The sequence below is a fragment of the Podarcis vaucheri genome, assembly GCF_965113315.1.
Source record: "Podarcis vaucheri genome assembly, chromosome: 6".
Lineage (NCBI taxonomy): Eukaryota > Metazoa > Chordata > Lepidosauria > Squamata > Lacertidae > Podarcis > Podarcis vaucheri.
In genome coordinates, this window is record NC_138764.1 from 78583501 (window position 1) to 78603199 (window position 19699).

At 41.2% G+C, this 19699-nt stretch overlaps 2 protein-coding genes across 4 annotated transcripts in view; both read left to right on the forward strand.

The window, feature by feature from the left end:
- ITCH (itchy E3 ubiquitin protein ligase) overlaps nt 1–9434 on the forward strand; it is a 49642-nt gene extending 40208 nt beyond the window's left edge. For all 3 annotated transcript variants that reach the window (XM_082225949.1, XM_082225951.1, XM_082225950.1), the window contains 7 exons: nt 188–321; nt 974–1114; nt 1553–1673; nt 2208–2312; nt 3456–3552; nt 4856–4928; nt 6209–9434. In XM_082225949.1, coding sequence (XP_082082075.1) covers nt 188–321; nt 974–1114; nt 1553–1673; nt 2208–2312; nt 3456–3552; nt 4856–4928; nt 6209–6308 — 771 coding nt within the window. In that variant the 3' untranslated portion in view covers nt 6309–9434. The remainder of the gene's footprint in view (nt 1–187; nt 322–973; nt 1115–1552; nt 1674–2207; nt 2313–3455; nt 3553–4855; nt 4929–6208) is intronic.
- Nucleotides 9435–11851: 2417 nt separating this feature from the next.
- DYNLRB1 (dynein light chain roadblock-type 1) lies at nt 11852–18911 on the forward strand. The gene is made up of 4 exons (XM_082228267.1): nt 11852–11990; nt 16266–16341; nt 18122–18289; nt 18497–18911. The coding sequence occupies exons 1-4, from the start codon at nt 11988–11990 to the stop codon at nt 18538–18540; spliced, it is 291 nt and encodes a 96-aa protein (XP_082084393.1). The 5' UTR covers nt 11852–11987; the 3' UTR covers nt 18541–18911.
- The last annotated feature ends 788 nt before the right edge of the window (nt 18912–19699 follow it).

Below are 19699 nucleotides of genomic sequence, written 5' to 3' on the forward strand. Positions count from 1 at the left end.
ACCAGTAACCATCAACGCAGCACATCCACATAAGGAAATAGTTACTGGTTTTTGAGTGACTTGAAGATGGCCTTTAATTCATTGTTTCTTCCAAAATCTAGGCTGCAGGCACCTGTTTGCTGGTTATGAGACTGACTAGACAAGGATTCCTATAAAACAAATAATTAATAGTTTCCATCTTTTGCAGGCTTTATTCCATGTGAAATTTATAGACACGGGTTTTTCTCTACCATTCTACAAACGTATCCTCAACAAGCCAGTAGGACTAAAGGATTTAGAATCTGTAGATCCTGAGTTTTACAACTCACTCATCTGGGTAAAGTGAGTTTCTGAAGTCAGCTTCTCAATTCTTGAAATGTTGTAGATGTTAAAATGTGTGACTTTGTGTGTGTCTATGTATGCACATTTGAAAATCAGTGAGTGCTGTGATTTGATATGTATGGATTAGTGTTAAAAATCATATTTGCAGTTTGTTTTAAAAGTCAGTTTTACTGTTCAAGTGTGATTTTTAAAAATAAGAACATTTGCCTCAAAACTGAAGTGAATATTGACATTCCTTATTTTGCCATGCATTAAATCTTTTTGTAATATTTTGTTTGGATTGTAAACTGCTTTGACCATTTGTTTTTTAAAAAATGGGAAGTAGTAATTATAAAATACTTGATATGAAATGTAAAGTATGTATCTGTTAAATATTATTGCGTGCCAATTCTGAGGTACTGTAAATTATTACTGGATAGCTAGTATAGATACCAAACTTTTTGATATACAGAAAATATATATGAACATTAAACATCAAAATTCAGAAAACCTTTTCTCCTTACAAATTTTTGAAAATCTCATTGTAGAATATGTCTCTCCATTTGTTGATGAACAAAAGGAATTTTCGGCTTGTGACATCAACTTGTTTAATGATACTGCTGATTGCACTTCATGAAAATAGTAGTTAATATATATGGTATTTGTTTTGTAGGGAAAACAATATTGAGGAATGTGGCCTGGAGATGTATTTCTCAGTTGATAAGGAAATTCTAGGTGAAATAAAGAGCCATGATTTGAAACCCAATGGCAGCAACATCCTGGTTACTGAGGAAAATAAAGAGGAATACATTAAGTAAGTTCAAAGTTGGTTTGCAAGTTTATTTTATCTTTTAACCATTTGTTTTTTATTCTATAAACTTTCCCTTTTTAATGTTTTGGAAGTATTATCGAACCTCTTCATGAAGGCTCACATGTAAAATAGATGTGGGCTTATCAGTAAAATAGTCAAAATGCTACATCAAAGCTAGTCTTGCCTGAAATACAGCGTGAGCATATTCATGCATAGGAAACTATTATGATTGGTGTGCTATAATCTTAAGCAGTAACCTCTGCCTGTGTCGCATGGCACAGTGTTGTAATTCTGCCATGGAGGTGGACCTTCCACTGCAAATTCAATGTCTGCCTACTATAATACCTACTACAATTTAATTAATATTGTTGCTCATCAAAAATCAACATTTTCAGACTTGGTTGGGCCTGTTTGGAGTAACTGTGTGTTTTCATTCTCCAGGCTAGTGGCAGAGTGGAGACTTTCCCGGGGTGTTGAAGAGCAGACACAAGCTTTCTTTGAAGGTTTCAATGAGATCTTACCACAGCAGTACTTGCAGTACTTTGATGCAAAAGAGCTTGAGGTATGTCTAATCCTTTGGGCATAAGGCTTAGTTGAGAAATGGTTAGCATATTTGCAGGGGCTTATAAATGCGGTGCACTTTTATGACATGAGTCATAGCAGAGTTATAATAAAGACGTTGCAGTTTAGTTAACCTGGAGTAGCCAGATGTTGTGGACTACAACCTTCATTGGCTCCAGCCAACATTGACTCTGTTCAGGGTAGTTTCATAGCACCTGGAGGGCATCACACAGCCTAATACAAGGGTAGACAATCACCTTAACATGGCAAAGTATATTTTAACATGTTTTAACACAGAGGCACATCGTCCTGTAAATATGAAGCTCTTCTAAACAAGGATGCTACAATTGTGTTTAAATACTTGGACAACTGAGCTAGAAAATGAATTCCTAAATGCACCATGTCTAGAAAGATACTAACTCTTCATTAACCCTTTGAGTATCTAAGAGATTCCTCCATCATCTCTTACACCAACGTATCATGGCATCAGAGTTTCACTAACCTAGCTGGTGTTCAACTATTTCTCTTCAAAAAGGTGCTTTTGTGTGGAATGCAAGAGATTGACTTGACTGACTGGCAAAGGCATACCATCTACCGACATTATACCAGAACAAGCAAGCAAATAATGTGGTTTTGGCAGGTTTGTATTGCAGCAAAAATTGTGCCAAATGTACCACTAATGGAACTTCTGGGAATCTAGGATCTCTTCTGTTCTTGTTCCAATAGTTACCTAAGTATTAGCCCTATAAACTTAAGATTACAGGAAGCCAACAGATTTCAGAGGGGGAGCCATGCTAAGACTGTTGCTGTGGCACATTGAAACTGTTTCTGGTTTATACCCTGCTATAGATGCTGCTTGACCCTGTGCATGTCACAATTGTTCAGCCTTTCTTGCTCATCCAAAAATGGGGAAAGTAGCAGGTTTCCTACTAGAATTATGTGAGGGATAGTAAAAATACTTAAAGCATAGGAAGTTGCCTTACAGTTAGTCAGAACAGGGTCCATCTAGGTCAGTATTACCTTAATTGTAGAGTACATTGATGGGCAGTGGCTTTTCAAGGTTTTAGACAGCAGTCTTTTTCCAGTCCTATCTGGAGATACCAGGGATTGAAGCTGGAACATTTTGCACGTATGCTACAAGTTCTATGTATGAAAAATATGGTAATAGTTAAGCCAGACTTACGTGACAAAGTTAAAAATGATAGTATATATAATGGCTGACAAAAACTAGGGTACAGTGTCCTTTGGCAGTCTTTTTAAAGTGGTCTTATGTGGCTTTGTGGTCACTTACAAACTATTCTATGGATCTATATGTTCAGAACTGTGCAAAAATGTTTCTTATTTCAAATCCTTTCTTCACCTGGGAATGAGATAACAAACACTGAAGAACGTGGGCATCTCCAGGCTTGGAAAAAGAAATCATGGATGAGGAGGAAAGGCTTTCTTTTCTTTTTTAGTTACCTCTTAGGACATTTTACAGTCTTTAAACCATACAAAATCTTCAGTGGGATACAGCTAACACCAGTGATATCTCACACTAATACTTCAGAAGCTTATCCAGGCACTCTAGTTAAATAAGCTTCCTCGAAAGGCTTTTCCACTACTATTCCCCATGGAAGCTGTCTTTGTTGCCTCTATCCTTGTTCCTTCCACTGCCCTTTTACCAAAAAAATAGAACCTCAAAACACAAGGATATGAGAATGGATTATATAAATTTTATTTGTTTTTAAGACTAGAATAGGGATGGGGTCTGTACAGCTATTTTAAATGTGTTCTTTTTCAGTTTGTGAAGGACATAGATAATGAGAAGAGGATGAGACTACTACAGTTTGTTACTGGAACATGCCGATTACCAGTTGGAGGATTTTCTGACCTCATGGGTATGCAAAATTATTCCTAAGTGTGCAAGAGCCAGGATGACCCTGTGTGTCAGAATGTTGGCTTGAGTTGCCAGTTCAGAATTTTGGGGAAAGGTGTTCCTTGAAGTATGGTGGTCCCGAGGCATATAGGGTCAAAACCAGCACTTCCAATTAGGCTTGGGAGCAAATTGACTTTCTACTCAGGCCAGAATTGGTGGCCTGAGTGGTCAAAGCATATATCTGGCTGTCAAATTCTGCCCTACTTATGGTTTCCAAATTGTCTTCAAAAGCAGCCCAATGTATAAAGCTTTGCAATAATTTCATCTAGAGGCTTAATAATAATAATAATAATAATAATAATAATAATAATAAAATTTATTTATACCCCGCCCTCCCCAGTCAAGACCGGGCTCAGGGCAGCTAACAACCAATAATAAAAACAAGAATAAAATACGTTAAAACATTAGGATGCAGCCTCTTCACAGGAGGAGAAAGGAAAAAGAAAGAAGAAAGAAGGGGAGGGAATCAAACATTCTAAGCCAAAGGCCAGGCGGAACAACTCTGTCTTACAGGCCCTGCGGAAAGAAATCAGATCCCGCAGGGCCCTGGTCTCATGTGACAGAGCGTTTCACCAGGCCGGAGCCAGTGTTGAGAAGGCCCTGGCTCTGGTTGAAGCTAATCTAACTTCCTTAGGGCCCGGGACCTCTAGGGTGTTGCTATTTATGGACCTTAAAGTCCTCCGTGGGGCATAAAGCACTTTATGACTCCCTGGTCATATGACCCATGTAAGAGCTTTGCATGACAATAATTTACCAAGCTGTAGTGGCAATGCCACTTACTGGGAAGATTTTGCTGACAGGAATTCGATAGTATGGCCAGTGTCTTCTATTGCCATAAAATACCGTATTTTTTGCTCTATAGGACTCACTTTTTCCCTCCTAAAAAGTAAGGGGAAATGTGTGTGCATCTTATGGAGCGAATGCAGGCTGCACAGCTATCCCAGAAGCCAGAACAGCAAGAGGGATTGCTGCTTTCACTGTGCAGCGATCCCTCTTGCTGTTCTGGCTTCTGAGATTCAGAATATTTTTTTTCTTGTTTTCCTCCTCCAAAAACCAGGTGCGTCTTGTGGTCTGGTGCGTCTTATAGAGCAAAAAATACGGTACATCTGAGTTCTTAAAACTTTGAGAACTCTTCTTAGGGTTACTTCTTATCAAATTCAAATGTCTGGGCCAAAACAATTTTATTTTCAATGTGTATTTAGTTATGAAAAAAAAATTGCAATTTTTATTTTCCCATATCCTGTATTATTATTATTTTATTTTAGGGAGTAATGGACCCCAGAAGTTTTGTATTGAGAAAGTTGGCAAAGAAAACTGGTTACCTAGAAGCCATACCTGGTGAGTGAAATATATTAGATGAGAATTGTGATTCTGATACTTCTTTCTACAGTTGATGATCCTATTTGGCATTTAAATAACAGATTTAGCACCACATCACATTTTTTAGTTATACACGTAAGATGTATAAAATTACATCTCAATACATGGCACACATATGAATGTGACATACAAAATTGTCAATATGCATCATAAAGATATAATCAACTGGAGCTTCTTTATTAAGTGTACACTTGATAGCAAACTCATGTTTGACTCCAAACAAAATGTGTGTGGTAACCCAGAGAGCCAAAGTTTCTGGTTTAAAAATAAGCACTTAAAATAAGTCTGCTGTATCTTTACTTTTGCTTAACCTATGGTGGTTTCATCTAGAATGACAGGTGTACTGTATTTTTTTAGATCAAATTTACAAGAAATGTGAGTAATTTGGTTTGTGTAATTGGTTGCTTAAATCCGTTTTGACAAGGAATCGTTAGGGTCATGAAGTCTCAACACTAGACAAACAAAATCATGTGTTGCCTTTAGCAAATGGTGTGCCTTCATACAAAACATAATTTGGTATTTAAGATGTTCTTCGCTGCTTCTTAATTTACCATATTGTCAGATGCCAAAATAAACATTTCAAGCATGTTGAGAGCGTTGCTGTACCATTCTACATGACAGTCCTTGATGAGGCTCTCCTTCACTCTATTTTAGATATATTCTTGACTGCCCAGGAATGAAAAGTTGTGAAAACATTTTTTTAAAAAACGACAACCACGAGTATTGAAAACAGATTCATTCACAGTCCTGTTAAAATCAGTATTCCCTAAGGTCTTGGGAAATAAACATAGACTTACTCTGCAGTTGAATCCTTCACTTCAGCTGATATAAGTGGGGGAGGAGACATTGCTCACTTCCCTTTGCAGTGGGAAATGACACTGCCATCTGCAGGGGGAAGGAGAAATTGGAAGAGGCACCCATCTTCTGCCAGTAGGATTCCTTGATTAAAAGTCTTGTATGTGCAGGAGCCCTTCTGTTCATTGAGGGCAGAGTTTGGATTCAACCCTGTGGACAGTATGTTCCTAATAGAATGAATCAGATTAGCACACAAGATAGAAACCTGGAAGTTCACAGTATTGTACCTAGGTTGCTGCTGTGAACCAAAGTTGAGGAATAATGTCAGATAAATATGCCTCTCACGTTTTAAACTGTCAATGGTGTAAATAGTGGGGAACTTTTGTTCCTGTGTTTGTGGGTTAATTATTCAAATGAAAGTGAGGTTTGCTGCTTTTTTTCAGTTTCAACCGCTTGGACTTGCCACCATACAAGAGTTATGAACAACTGAAGGAAAAGCTGTTGTTTGCAATAGAAGAAACAGAAGGATTCGGGCAAGAATAACAGTTGGGGAGATTTGCACCTGAAGAACATTAAGTCATATATGGTGTGAGTTCTTCACTGCCTCTGCTAGTTGCGCTTCTTACTGTAAACAGGACTTGACCTTGATTTATTTAAACAATTGCTAGTGTGTAAGTAAATGGATGTTATCCTGCCATTTTATTCCCACTAATTATTGATTTCTCCTGAGTCCCTTTGCGAAATCCAAGAATGATACAACTATAAATGAAATCTTCCCTAACCAGAGGCTTCCTGTACTTCTGGGATTCTGTCCTGGGTCATGTTCATTAACTGGAATGTGTTCTTGACTTTTTAAAAAAAGTTACTCTGTTATAGTAGCATCTTTTTGCTGCTGCACCACCCATCCTATTGCTAACAGTGCTTCCTTGCAATCAGACTCCGGAGGTGCTGTAAACAGATCCATTGCTTATGTTAACTGTTTCTTACCCAAGTGAGATCTAACTGTGTTTGCCTTCCAAACTTTATTCCCGCATCACCTCAGTTCAAGCTGCAGAGTAGGACCCGAAAAGCTAATGCACACTTACAGAGCATAGCACTTTTATTTATTTAACCATGATGATCACATTCCTCAGGTTTATCCCTACATTTGAATGTGCTTCTTCAAATTCATAGGAATTTTAACTTATTCTTGACTAATTCTCAACTTTAGGAGCGAATTTAAAAGAGAATACAAGGTCTCTTTAAAAGGCAGCAGCTGGAATTCATTTCCAGTCCTGTTTGTAGGCGAATGCCTGCAATGAACAACTCTTGTTTTCCTCTGAACGAGGGAATATCACTTCCAAGTAGTGGCTCAATCATTGCCATGAAACCGCCACTTTAATTTCTCTGGGGCTGCAATCCTGTGCACATTTGCTTGGAAGTGAACCTCACTGAGCACAGTGAAACTTACTTCTGAGTCAACATGCATTGAATTGTATTGTAGGAAATGGATGTGCAATAGTGGAATTCTTGAAAGAATCCAAATTTTACATAGGAAAACCCACCCAGTAACCTTTTAGAGGATGGAGACTGTGCATCTTCTAGGCTAGCACTCTGAGCAGCTTCTTACAGGCAGCTTGTGCTGCCCTTGATTTTAAATCTGATTTGCGCTTCCGTTATTTATATTATCACAATTTCAAAACTTCCATCGTAGCTTACAACAGTACTTAAACTACACTCCCAGTTTTGGAACGAAAGCACTTTGTTCTTTACCCCAGCTTGGCTGCCTTGTATCCTTTCCTCCAGGTTGTTATAATTCCATGGTGTGCATGCAGCTGTGAAATGGGAGAAGTGATGATATTTGAACCGGCAGTAGTGCATGTTGATAACTATATACTTGCATTGTTCTGCTGTGTGCAGGCAGCAAAGTTTGAAAGCTTGCCGTGACAGTTGAAGATCAAACATTTTTGTCTTGGTAACAAATATCATCTTCCCCATCCAGACTTGGAGGGGTGGGGGCAAGGAGGGGGGAGACTTAATTCAGGGCTATTGAAAGCTAGTGGGCTCAACCATTTTTACAACTGTCCGACTTTAGGACTCTTCTGTGAAGTAATATAAACAGCCCATTTCCCCTCGGCTGGAGCTTACAAGAAGAGGGTAATAGAACATGCTCTCCTTTTCCTCCCTTTCAGTGTGTCTTCTAATATATATATGTAGAAGTTTTCCCCTTACACAAATGGCCTACTGCTTCTGTGGGTAGAGGACGCATGTGTGAATGCTGGAGATATGTCTACCTATGCCACCTATCAGAACACCTGATGGGTGTATTAGAAATATAGCTTACGGAGGAGAAAAAGCCTTAGAAATATTTTGTTTATTGATTTTAATACATCTTAGTTAACTAACATTTACAATACAGAAATGAAATGAAGTAACCAAGAGTAAGCTATGGAAAATAGTCTGTTCTCCATAATGGCTCATGATTTGTTTAGGGACCTAGGAATATTGTTAATGTATAAATATCATTCAAAAGGCTTTCTGCCCTATATTTTTAAAATAAAGAGTAGTTCTAATTGAAATAGCTGAAGCCCTAGTTCTATAGGGCGCGAGGCTGTTTAATATTTTTATGGCTCAGATGTTTAGTTCAGGAAAAAGTAAAAGCTTGTATATATTTTTGCAGTCTGGGGGTCTAGCTTCTTCAATTTATTTTAATTTAAATGGCATGTTTATTTGTCTTTACTGCTGTATTACATGGGTAATGGGGGCTGGATATCCCAAGCACAAGAAAGTATTTTGAACACTCAAAACTGAGGATATTTAAGAAATGGAATCTTGACCATGAAGTATTGTTAAAAGAGATTTGTTGTTAAGCATTATGCTTGCAATATTTCTAAGATCAGAATGAAAACTTGCTTTTAAAGTCCCTTTGCATTGTAAATTCTAAATTCTGTTATTTTTATGCCATGTAATGTTGCAATAATAAAAAGTAATTTGAGCAGTCGGCGCACTCTTCTCATTGTGGGAACCTGGGAGACTTGTGGAAGCACAGTTTGGTTTGATGGGCGACAGACTGAAATGAATTGGATTGCAACAAGTCCTTTCTGCAAATATTAAGACTTGTCTGCTTCAAACAGCTTCAACAGCATGTGGACAGCAATAACAACCACATTCTGCTGCATGCATGTGATAACATCACAATCTGACTGGAAACATTAATCAGTTATTTGAATTTTTGCCTTATGAAAGTACGTACTTCAACCTACAGATCTTAATTTTTTCTAAGCCTTATCTTTCTGGAAAGCTCAGGATAGGTTGTATGGAATTTACATTTCCAATTTTTAGTGTGTAAGGTTTCATGATCAGCCATTTTCATTGTGTAGAGCTCTTGATTCATGTTCATCATAAATACACACTACAGTGGGGTTTGAATTGAAGCTCCATTCAGTGCATTGGTATCTCCAGCTCCTTTTGTGATGGTCTGTCACGTCGTCCCCCCTTTGCCCCCCTGGAATCATTGTTATGTATATGTGCCCTAGCTAACTAGTTTATGAACTGGGATCAGAGGCACTGGATTGTAAAATACTGTACTGGAATCCCATTGTTAAATTTTCCTTGAACTGTAATTTCAAATACTCAGGTAACTGTAAAAGTCTCTCACCAAGTCAACTTTTATAAAAGTACTGAAAAGCTGCTGGTGGTTGTCATTCCTTGTATGGTGTGAAATGTTTCTCTTAAAAGCCTTAAACAATGCAACAACAGTCACTGAGCAACATACATTCACTCTAATCGTCACTTAAATGGAATTGTGTATGTTATACGAAATGTTGGGTTTGTTTTTCTTTATGTTTTTACTAAAGGGGTGAATTCCACATCACATATGCTTCCTCTAGGTTAAAGTTTCCCTTTTATTTCACACTGACATGTGTGTGCTTCATGGACTTTGAACACACACCTTGTAGCTGTCTGCATAATTGTAATTCTCTCCTATCCTGTTGACTCCTTAGTGAACTTGTCTTAGCCTAGGTTGCCATTGTGAGGTGGAGATATTGTAATGTCACTGTCAGTAACAAACCAGTACCAGGAAATATTGTCGCACATCGGCTTCCTGTTTTGATGACTAAAGCTTTTGCATATGCTATGCTCTCACTGTCGTTGATCACAAAGGGGTCAAAGTGTTGCATCCAATTATAACTGAAGAAACCCATTTACATTGATGGACTTCCCATATCCAAAACTTCTACATTACTGCAAGTCCTAGTTCGTAGGTAACTGCATTTTAGTGACATTTGTTTGGAATTTTTCTGTTACTGGTATAGACATGTATTTCTTGGCCATGTCACTAGATGGCAGAATAGCACTTGAATACAGTAGTGCCAAAAAGCCAGCAATTGTGTGCCCTCTGCTAAATCAGGGGTGACTATCCTGGGGCCTTTCAAACTCCCAGCAGCCCCATTCAGCATGGCCAGGGATGTTGGGAGCTGGAGCAAAGCCATTTCTAGAAGTGTTAGCCATCCATGCACTAAAATAGGATGTTGTGCTTTTAATACAGAGGAGTTAATGAGGAAGCAAGGCCTCATGCGAAACAACACATTTACAGAATGAGGCTAAGCATGGTTATTTATTAAACGTTATAGTCACTTGCTTTTTAAAAGGCTTTCAAATGACCTACATGGGAAGATATACACATAAATACATTATATCATAGGGGAGAATTGATACAAAACAGACATCTCATACGGCATGTTAAAAACCACACAACCCCCTATAATTGTGATAGAAAACTTTGGCAATGCACTAAAAGTGAAACAAAAACCATACTTCCACCCCTAACCAGCAGATGAAACAAAACAAAACCTCAAATACCAACACACCCTAACCCAGAAGTCAGCTATGTCAACCCTGTGATTTGTTTGGTTTTATATTTGATCTCCCCACCCCAGCTAGAAGCCTAGTGTCCAAGCCAGCTATTGCAAATCAGTGGGGTGGGAGCCTGTCGTCCATGATCCAGTGGCTGCCCACTTCCTTGCAGAGAGAGCAGCAGCAAACACAAATCAGGGAGAGATGGCAAAAGTTTACCTGCTCTGCTGCGGCTCCCCTGCTGCTGCTGCTGCTGCTGCTGGTGATACCAGTAAGCTTCGTGGGGATTTCTAGGTACAGAACATGTACATGGGGGTGTTACCATTCCCTGCCACCCAACCTTGCCCTTAACTCTGGCCTGTAGCTAAGCAGGAATTTGAGTGAGAGAATGAGGGTGGGTGGTTTGCAGACCTTTTATCAGCCTTTTCTCAATTAAGAAAATCACTGGTGCCAGTGTGTTTCCTGGATCAATTTAAGGGGTTGGTATTGATCTTTCTCAAGCCCTAATCCAGGGTTGGGTAACCTGCACCCCTCCCTAAAGTCGTGTGTCCCTTCAATCCCAGCAGCCAAATGACAGCTGAAAATTCACAAACGATTTGGGGCCTGGTTTTCCCAAGGACTGCGTGCGTTAAACTTGGATGGTTTTGAATACCGGAAGCATCCCCCCCCCCTTTGGCAGTGGCATCAAGCCTCTCTCCCAGGCGAAATTTGTCAAGCGCCCTCTCCACCCCACCTCCTTTTAAGCGTGCTTTGAAAATATCCCATAATGCTTGTTCTCTTATGTTCAATCTTATGTTCAAACACTAAATTACTTACTGCTTTCTTTCTACATACTTCTACATCCCCCCAGAAGGACCCAGGTAGCAAACTCTTTGCCCATCCAATTCCTATTTTAGCCACCACGAGGAGACCCAATGTCCCCAAGCACCATCCCGTGGGCTTCAAACGAGTAGGGATTTGAACCTGGGTCTCAGCTCTGAAATCACGCTCAGTTTTCTCCCCCTTGAGAGAACCGCTTATGCCACCGATGCCTCTGTTTGAGCTACTGGGTCGTCCAGCATTACGCATTTTCCTCCTTCATACGCGAAGTTGCAAACACCCATTCTGTGTTTATGGAGAGCCTTCCAAAGCAACGATTCATAGCCGCCACCCCCACTTCCCTCCCACCCCCACAGAATGTTTTCCTACAAGAGGGCGGTGTAGGAAATGACACCCGGTCCCTAAACTTCGGAACCCGCCTTCCCTCTCTAACCATTGGCTAAGGACGCGGCTCGCCCTGCGGGGTGAGGCTGGGGCGCAGGCGCGCGCGCTCACTGTGACGGGGCTCGGGTGCCAGCTTGTGGGTACCTCCCAGGGAAGGCATTGATCTCCCTCCCTCTCTGCAAGATGGTGAGTGAAGGGGGGTGGGCGGTCTGCTGCTGCCGAATTCTCCCCGTCGCAGAAAAGAGGAGACTTCCTGGGTGGGTTTCGGGTGACCAGTGGAGACTTCCTGGGCAGCTCTTTGGAAAAGGCCGGAGCAGACTCCGCTGCCGCCTTGTGATGTGCCACACCCGGCCAGCTCCTGCGCGCCCCGGGGTCCGGGATCAAAGGATGTGGCTGAGGGGCCGATTTCATTCACCAGCTCTTTTCTTTTGCTGTTCAGCTTCTCTCTGATCGCGTGCATTTCCACGGCCGTTCTCTTGGCACGCGGGTTTCGGGGCCTCTTGCATTATTTACAGCATCATCCCCATCTCCGTGATGTGACCATCTTTCTGGTCCCATATAAGAACAGGAGCACTGCTCATGATGCGCAACGCTCTCACCTGCATGCATTCCTGCTTGATACATTTTGTACTCCCAGGAGCTCATTTCCCCCCAACATCACAATGGGGCAGGGTCTGCTGACAAGAGTGGCTTTCTGTTGCATTGTATTTGTTGGCAGAGTGGGGTCTGCGTTTGTGGCTCCTAGTGTCCAAACCCACGACTTTTGCCCCTGCACAACATTTGGCCCTTCAGTGTACTTTGTATAGAATTCTGCAAAATGTCTAGATTCGGGACTGCTTGCATGTATATATTATTTTGTTAAAATCATTTTAGCTCTCCTTTCCGGCAAAAGGTGTCTCCAAGGCATGTTGTTGGCACCCAAAACTATTTGTAAGATGATGCATGTGGGTTGCTTCCTAAGTCCTATGTACAGTACAACTAAACTTAAAAGACCCCATCAATGGCCTACTAGCAGCAGCAAGTATGTTCTTCCTGTACTGTCAGAGGCAGTGTTCCTGGGAATCACAAGTGTGGAGAGTGCTGAGTTCTCAGGTTTATTTGCAGGCTTCCTGTTGAGACATCTCACTGACCACTGTGAGAATAGGATGCTGAACTAGATAAGCCATTGGTTCCTGATCCAGTAGAGCTTGTCATATGTCTTGAATTGATTGATTGATTATATTTCTGTGCCGCTTTTCATTCAGATGAATCCCAAAGCGGCTTACAAATGACAATAATGTGACAGAACATAATAGAGCATCATAAATACAGCATAAATCATATAGAATAAGCACACCAAATACAGAAATACACAGTATTGCATTACTATTGCCTGTTGGACATGTATATAGAAGGCAATGCATGGGTGGTTCCATGGTGCATACATATTTGCATTTATAGTCCACCTTTTCTCCATCATGGAACCCAAGACTGTCAACATGTCCTTCCCAAGCAGCCACTGGTCAAAACCTTTACAGTTCCAGCATGGTGGTGGCCTCATGTACCATATTTACTCGAGTCTAATGTGCCATCAAATCTAATGCACACCTCAATGTTCAGAACTTTGAAACAAAAACAAAATGCTGGCAAATGTAAATATGCCATCAAATCTAATGCACACCTTAATTTCTGCAACATAATTTGGCCAAAAAAGGTGACCATTAGATTTGAGTAAATGCGGTATTTCAAGTGTGGGCACATCATACATTTGAAGTATGATATTGAACCTTGTGTTTCCCTATCACTTCCACTATAATAGCAAACTCATGAGCTGAATGCTGCTAGCATTGTAGCCAAAACTGACAATGAAGAGGGGAAGCATCAGCCTCTGCAGGGAACCCTCTCCCCCTTCCCTGCCAGGTTTGCAGAAGTTTGAAAAATATATAACCTCATTTTATGGTTGAGCATGGGGCAATGGGCCTGTTACCACATATTCAGATTGCATATACTGTAGAACTAAACATTTTTTACTTGATCATGGTCAGGACTTGTCTAGTTTGGATTTTCTACTGTGGATTTTGATTGCTCCAGGCCACTTTACTTGTTTCCTTAATCACTGGTGCCTCTCCATGTGGTTGTGGTCATGGCCCTCCTGGCTGCAGAGATGAAGTACCGTATTTTTCGCTCTATAGGACGCACCCGACCATAGGACGCACCTTGTTTTAGAGGGGGAGAACAAGAAAAAAAAATCTCCCCCTCTCTGCTCAGCACCCCTTCAGCGAAGCGGCAGGAGAAACGGAGCCCCTTCCATTTCTCCTCCCGCTTGGCTGAAGGGGCACTGCATATCTCTCCCTCTCTGCTGAAGGCAGGAGAGTCTTGCTCTCCCGGCTTCAGCAAAAGGAACCCGAAGCCTTCGGAGCTCAGTGCGAGTTCCCGCTGTGCTCCGCAGGCTTTGGGTTCCTTTTGCTGAATCCGGGAGAGCAAGACTCTCCCGGCTTCAGCAAATGAAACCTGAAGCCTCCGGAGCGCTGTGGGAACTCGCGCTGCGCTCTGAAGGCTTCAGGCGGCTATCCCTGAAGCCTGGAGAGCGAGGGGGGTCAGTGCGCACTGACCCCTCTCGCTCTCCAGGCTTCAGCAAAAGCAACGCAAAGCCTCCGGAGCGCGGAGGGGGCGCTCCCTCTGTGCCCCGGAGGCTTCGCGTTGCTATCGCTGAAGCCAAGGAGCCTGCATTCGCTCCATAGGACGCACACACATTTCCCCTTAATTTTTGGAGGGGAAAAGGTGCGTCCTATAGAGCGAAAAATACGGTAGTCTCCCTAATAACAGGTCTGGCCTTGTCTAGGCAAAATGATCTGCAGGCAGAAACCTCTGGTGGGTACCTTTGACACAGTTTTGTCAAAATAACAAAAGTATATCATGGCACCTGAAAGACCTAACTAATTTATTATAGTATAAGTCCACATTATCAGATGCATTGCATTATCCTGAGTTGCAGGTGTGTGTGTGTGTGTGTGTGTGTATATATATATAGCACAAGGCACAAAACCATAGCTCGCCCCTATACACGAAGCCAAGCCAGAGCACAACTAAATGCAGCACAGCCATCTTCTCAGAAAAACTCTTCACAAGCTCAAGAGGTCAAGACACGAAAGCTTTAGCAACTAATCTACACTTAATGACCCACCCAGTGATATTCAGAATATCACTCATGAAATCACCCAAGATATCCCTCAAGTAATTAAGGAACAAAAGAAGAAAAGGCACACTAATCTAGGAACTTCCTCTCTGCCCAGAACGTTGGAGGCTATACACCACACCCCTCAACAGTATTTATAGGAACTCAAACACCAGACTCTGCTCTGTTCCAGTAACAAGAAGCCGAAAGCACCAGCCTGAAGATGACGAGTGAGACCTCGTCGAAACGTCGCACAGACACCCCGACTCTTACACGGGAAGACACCCGAAGACACCAAAACCTGCATATATATAGATATTTATACATATATAAGTGTGTGTGTGTTTAACATGATTAATATAACTCTCTAAGTAATTTAGACAAAACAATAAAGCATGCATATTTTAAAAAAGCAAAATCAAACTTTAAAATCAAGAAGACAGAAGACTTATTAAAATTTGGGCAAATTCAGCACTTTTATGTGTAATAAAAATCCTTATCTAGGTCGACATGCCTAAACAAAACAAAAAAGAGCATTTAAATATATATGTGGGGATGTTTGTTTGTACGACCAGGGCCTGGGAAACATAGCTGTCAACATTTCCCTTTTTTAAAGGGAATTTCCCTTATTCTGAATAGGATTCCTCACAAGAAAAGGGAAAAGTTGACACCTATGCTGGGAAACCAAAGTTCAATTCCCCACTTAGTTACGAAGTTCGATGGGTGACCTTGAGCCAGTCCGTTTCTAACCCTAACCTACCTCTTAGGATCATCTACATGCCATTGCTGCTGAACCATGAAATCTTTTAAATGACACCTCTTGGCTTGCCATAGCAGCATTTAAATATTTGCACTGTGCTTCCCAGGTTGTATTCTGCAAGATATTTTCCAGCATAAAGATGATTTCCATATAGGAAGTGATGTGTGAAGAGGCCTTTGTTGTAACATGAGAGGGGGAGACTTCTGTGCAATATGCGCCAGGATTTCACCCCTATCATTGCGCTGCCTTGTGTAACGTCTGAGCCTGATAAGCAAAGCCACTGAAACGGATAAGCAGAACCAGTTTCTGGCTTCCCAGGACTTATTGCCAGATGATGGGAGGAAAATTGTGGCCTTAAGAAAAGCTTAAGCAGACTTTGATGATATGGTGGTGCTGGAGAGAGCTGTGCTTTTGTGCTTGGAGCACAAGACGTACCTCTCCGAATCCTCTTACCCCTCCAGTCTTTCCAGATGTCTTATTACACAGCATTATTGGAAAACAAATTGCATCTTTCAAGATACACTTGCATATTTTCTTTTTCTTCCAGGCTGAGGTAGAAGAAACCCTTAAGCGAATTCAGAGTCAAAAGGGGGTCCAAGGAATCATTATTGTTAATTCAGAAGGTATTGTGCAATTATGGTTGTTGTTGGTGAAAGCCACTCTTTTAGGCCCTGATGCTCTATTGACATACTAAATTTATCCTGATTGTGCAATAAATTTAATAATAAATGTTCTTGTGTGGGAGGGGGTTATTAGTTTGTTTTTGTTTTATTAGGTATATGTGAACCGTCACATGCTGTGATGAATGGGGCCAGAGGGAAAAGTGGGTGGAGCAATGAATGTAGATTTTACCTTTGCACAGTATATTGGTTTCTTTAGCCTTCATCCAGGCAAGGAAGATGCATTATCAGAACTCAGGGATACCTTCTCGCCAGGCAGAAATATTCAAGGTGTGGAATGGAGCCAGTGAGGGGTGTGGCTTGGGAAAAGGTTGTACAGTCTGGGGAGAATTCCAGGAGCCAGACAGTTTTCCATGGGCGACATAACACACTTGGGTTAGAGAAACCCACTTGCATGTTAGAAATGTCTGCTGTGATGCTAAGGCTACAATCCTATGCATGTTTATATGGGAGTAAGTCCCAGTGAAATCAAAAAGCATAGTACATATCTTTAAGGATGTGCTGTACCTTTGATAATGAATTTAGCAGTGCTTGTGACCAATTAATTTTGCGTCTTCCTCTACAAATTGGGATGGTGTAATACTGCTGAATGTCTGCCTGTGTGCCTGTTCCTAAAATTGTGCTCTGCAAGGCCCTATTAACAGTGGTGGAGAACTTCGCCGTAATTACCTGCCCTTTACTGTAAGATCCCAGAGCAGGTTACAACAATGAAAACACAACATTAAAAACAACTTACAATCTCAAAAAAATAAGGTGGGTCCTGAAAATATACATCTCAGGTGTCAAAAGGCCAGGGTAAATAGGTGTGTCGTCAGATTTCTGAAGCACGGTTCACCCAACCCTTACTACCTTGAGAAACTCCAGAAGGATACTGTGATCAACAGTATCGAAAGTGGCCGAGAAATGGAGGAGAATGAGCAGGGTTACACTGCCCTCTTCTTTCTCCCACCAAACATCAGCAACTGGGGTGACCAAGGCAGTTTCAGTGCCATGACCAGGCCTGAAGCCTGACTGGAATGGTTCCAAGTAATCAGCTTCCTCCAAGCATGCCTGAAGCTGGACCGCTGCCACCTTCTTGAGAGCTTTGTCCCAAAAGGGGATATCTGCCATTGGGTGATAGTTGTTTAACACTTCTTGGCCAAGGGGAGGACTTCTTAAGGAGGTGACACACCACACCACCACCTTCTTCAAGGCAGATGGTACTTACCCTTTCTCCACTGAAGCATCAGTCGCTTCCTGTACCCACCATGTCAACTCCCTGTGGCTAGCTCTAAGAAAGCAGTATGGGCAAGCATCAAGCGGGCAGGTGATCAGCTGCACTTCTTCAAGCAGCTTGACCACATCCTCAAGCTGCAATAATCTAAACTGTTTAGATGGAAGATGCAGTGTTCTAGGCACTTCCATTGGACTTGGGGTAACTGCGGCATCCAATTTTGTTTGAATACAAGTGATTTCCCCCCCTAAAGTGAATTGCAAAGGAGGGTGTCAGAGCAATACTGTCTTGGCCAGATGACAAAAGCTCATTCGCCACTCAGAAAAGCTTTGCCATACGGCTACTTGCGGGTGCAGTGGTGACAAAGAAGTAAGCTTTCTTCACTTGGTAGGCACAAGCGGAAGTCCTTGTACAGGCCTTCTGCAGACAGGGCTGGTTAGGCCCTTAAGTTTCTCATATTATACCATGTCTTAGCCTAACGTAACCACAGAATCATTTTGCACCCTGCAGGCATTCCCATCAAAAGCACCATGGATAACCCCACCACAGTGCAGTATGCAGGCTTAATGCACAACTTAATAATGAAGGCAAGGGGGACCGTGCGAGATATTGACCCCCAGAATGACCTCACGTTCTTGCGGATTCGCTCCAAGAAAAACGAAATCATGGTTGCGCCAGGTAAAACAAACAGGGAAAGCTCTTCTTGGAACATTCGGATGCCAAAGTGGAATTTCATTATCTCTAAATCTAAACTTTTATATGGGATACACTCTTTAATTTGTACTCCTATATAGGAAATACAGAAAAGTGTGGGTTCTAAATAGTGGTGAAAGAGTTTTAGATGGATTTCCTATTAAAAAAAACCCCTCTTTTATTTCCTTGCAGATAAGGACTATTTCCTGATTGTCGTTCAGAATCCAACGGAGTGAAATCCTCTCAAAATGACCTTCAGTTCCTTATACTTAAATGTATTTTTATTTAACGTCCAAAAAGCTGTTAGTAAATAATTGTTTGTGCCACATTAATAATGTCTGAGAGAGATTCTGTTTTTAACTGTTAAATGTAGATTCAAGGAGTATCTTCATATAACTAAAATGTAACTAGATGAAGAAGAAAAGCAAGGAAATCAGGCTAACTTAAGTGTCAAAGATTTTTTTCCAGAAAATGTAATTGTACAGGACTGTTGTCTGAAACCTTTCTAATCATAAATTAGTTTTTCTTTTGCATCCTTTTAATTTTGACACTTATTTAAATTTGGAAGATGCTGTTTCTTCTGAAACTGATTAAAATAATGGAAGAATTCTGGACTGTGATGTTTCATTTTTAAAGATTTCAGTAGCCTTGAGTTTTTAATACAGAAATTGGAAGTCTTATCTTGAAATCACCCACACTGTCACGGTATTCCTGAGCATTTTGAGTGACTGAATTTGGAAAATTGTATACGGTTCTGGTTGCCTCACCTCAGAAAGGATATTGGGAGAGTTGGAGAAGGTTCAGAAAAGGGCAACCAAAATGATAAGTGGATGGAGTGACTCTCAGGTTGCATTTGGGGCTTTCTAGTTTAGAGAAAAGGCGAGGAATACATGATAGAAGTTTGTAAAATTACGCATGACATGGAGAAAACGGATAGAAAAAAAGTTTCCTTCCTTTCTCATAATATTAAATACATAATACTAGAACTTGTGAAGCTGAATGTTGGAAGATCAGGGCAGATAAAAGAAAGTACTTCTTCACACAGCACATAAACCACGGAACTCACTTCCACAGGAGGCAGTGATGGCCACTGGGTGAAATGCATGTAAATTTTACAATTGTACAGTATGCTGGTTTCTTTGTGCACTCAGCTCTTTTCTATATCCAGGCATTATCAGAGTTCAAGGATGCATTTCAGCCAGGTAAAACTACTCAAAGAGGGTGTGAAGCAGGTTGTGGCCTGGGGAGACTCCTGAGGTCCAAATAGATTTGGTGCTAGGGACTTAAGGTCCCAACCCCTGCTGCAGTAGAACTGGCCCTTATAATTAAAAAAGAGAGAGAAGCAGGAGACTAGTTGCGGTTAAAGAGGTGGAGAGGCCTATAGGTTTTTTAGAT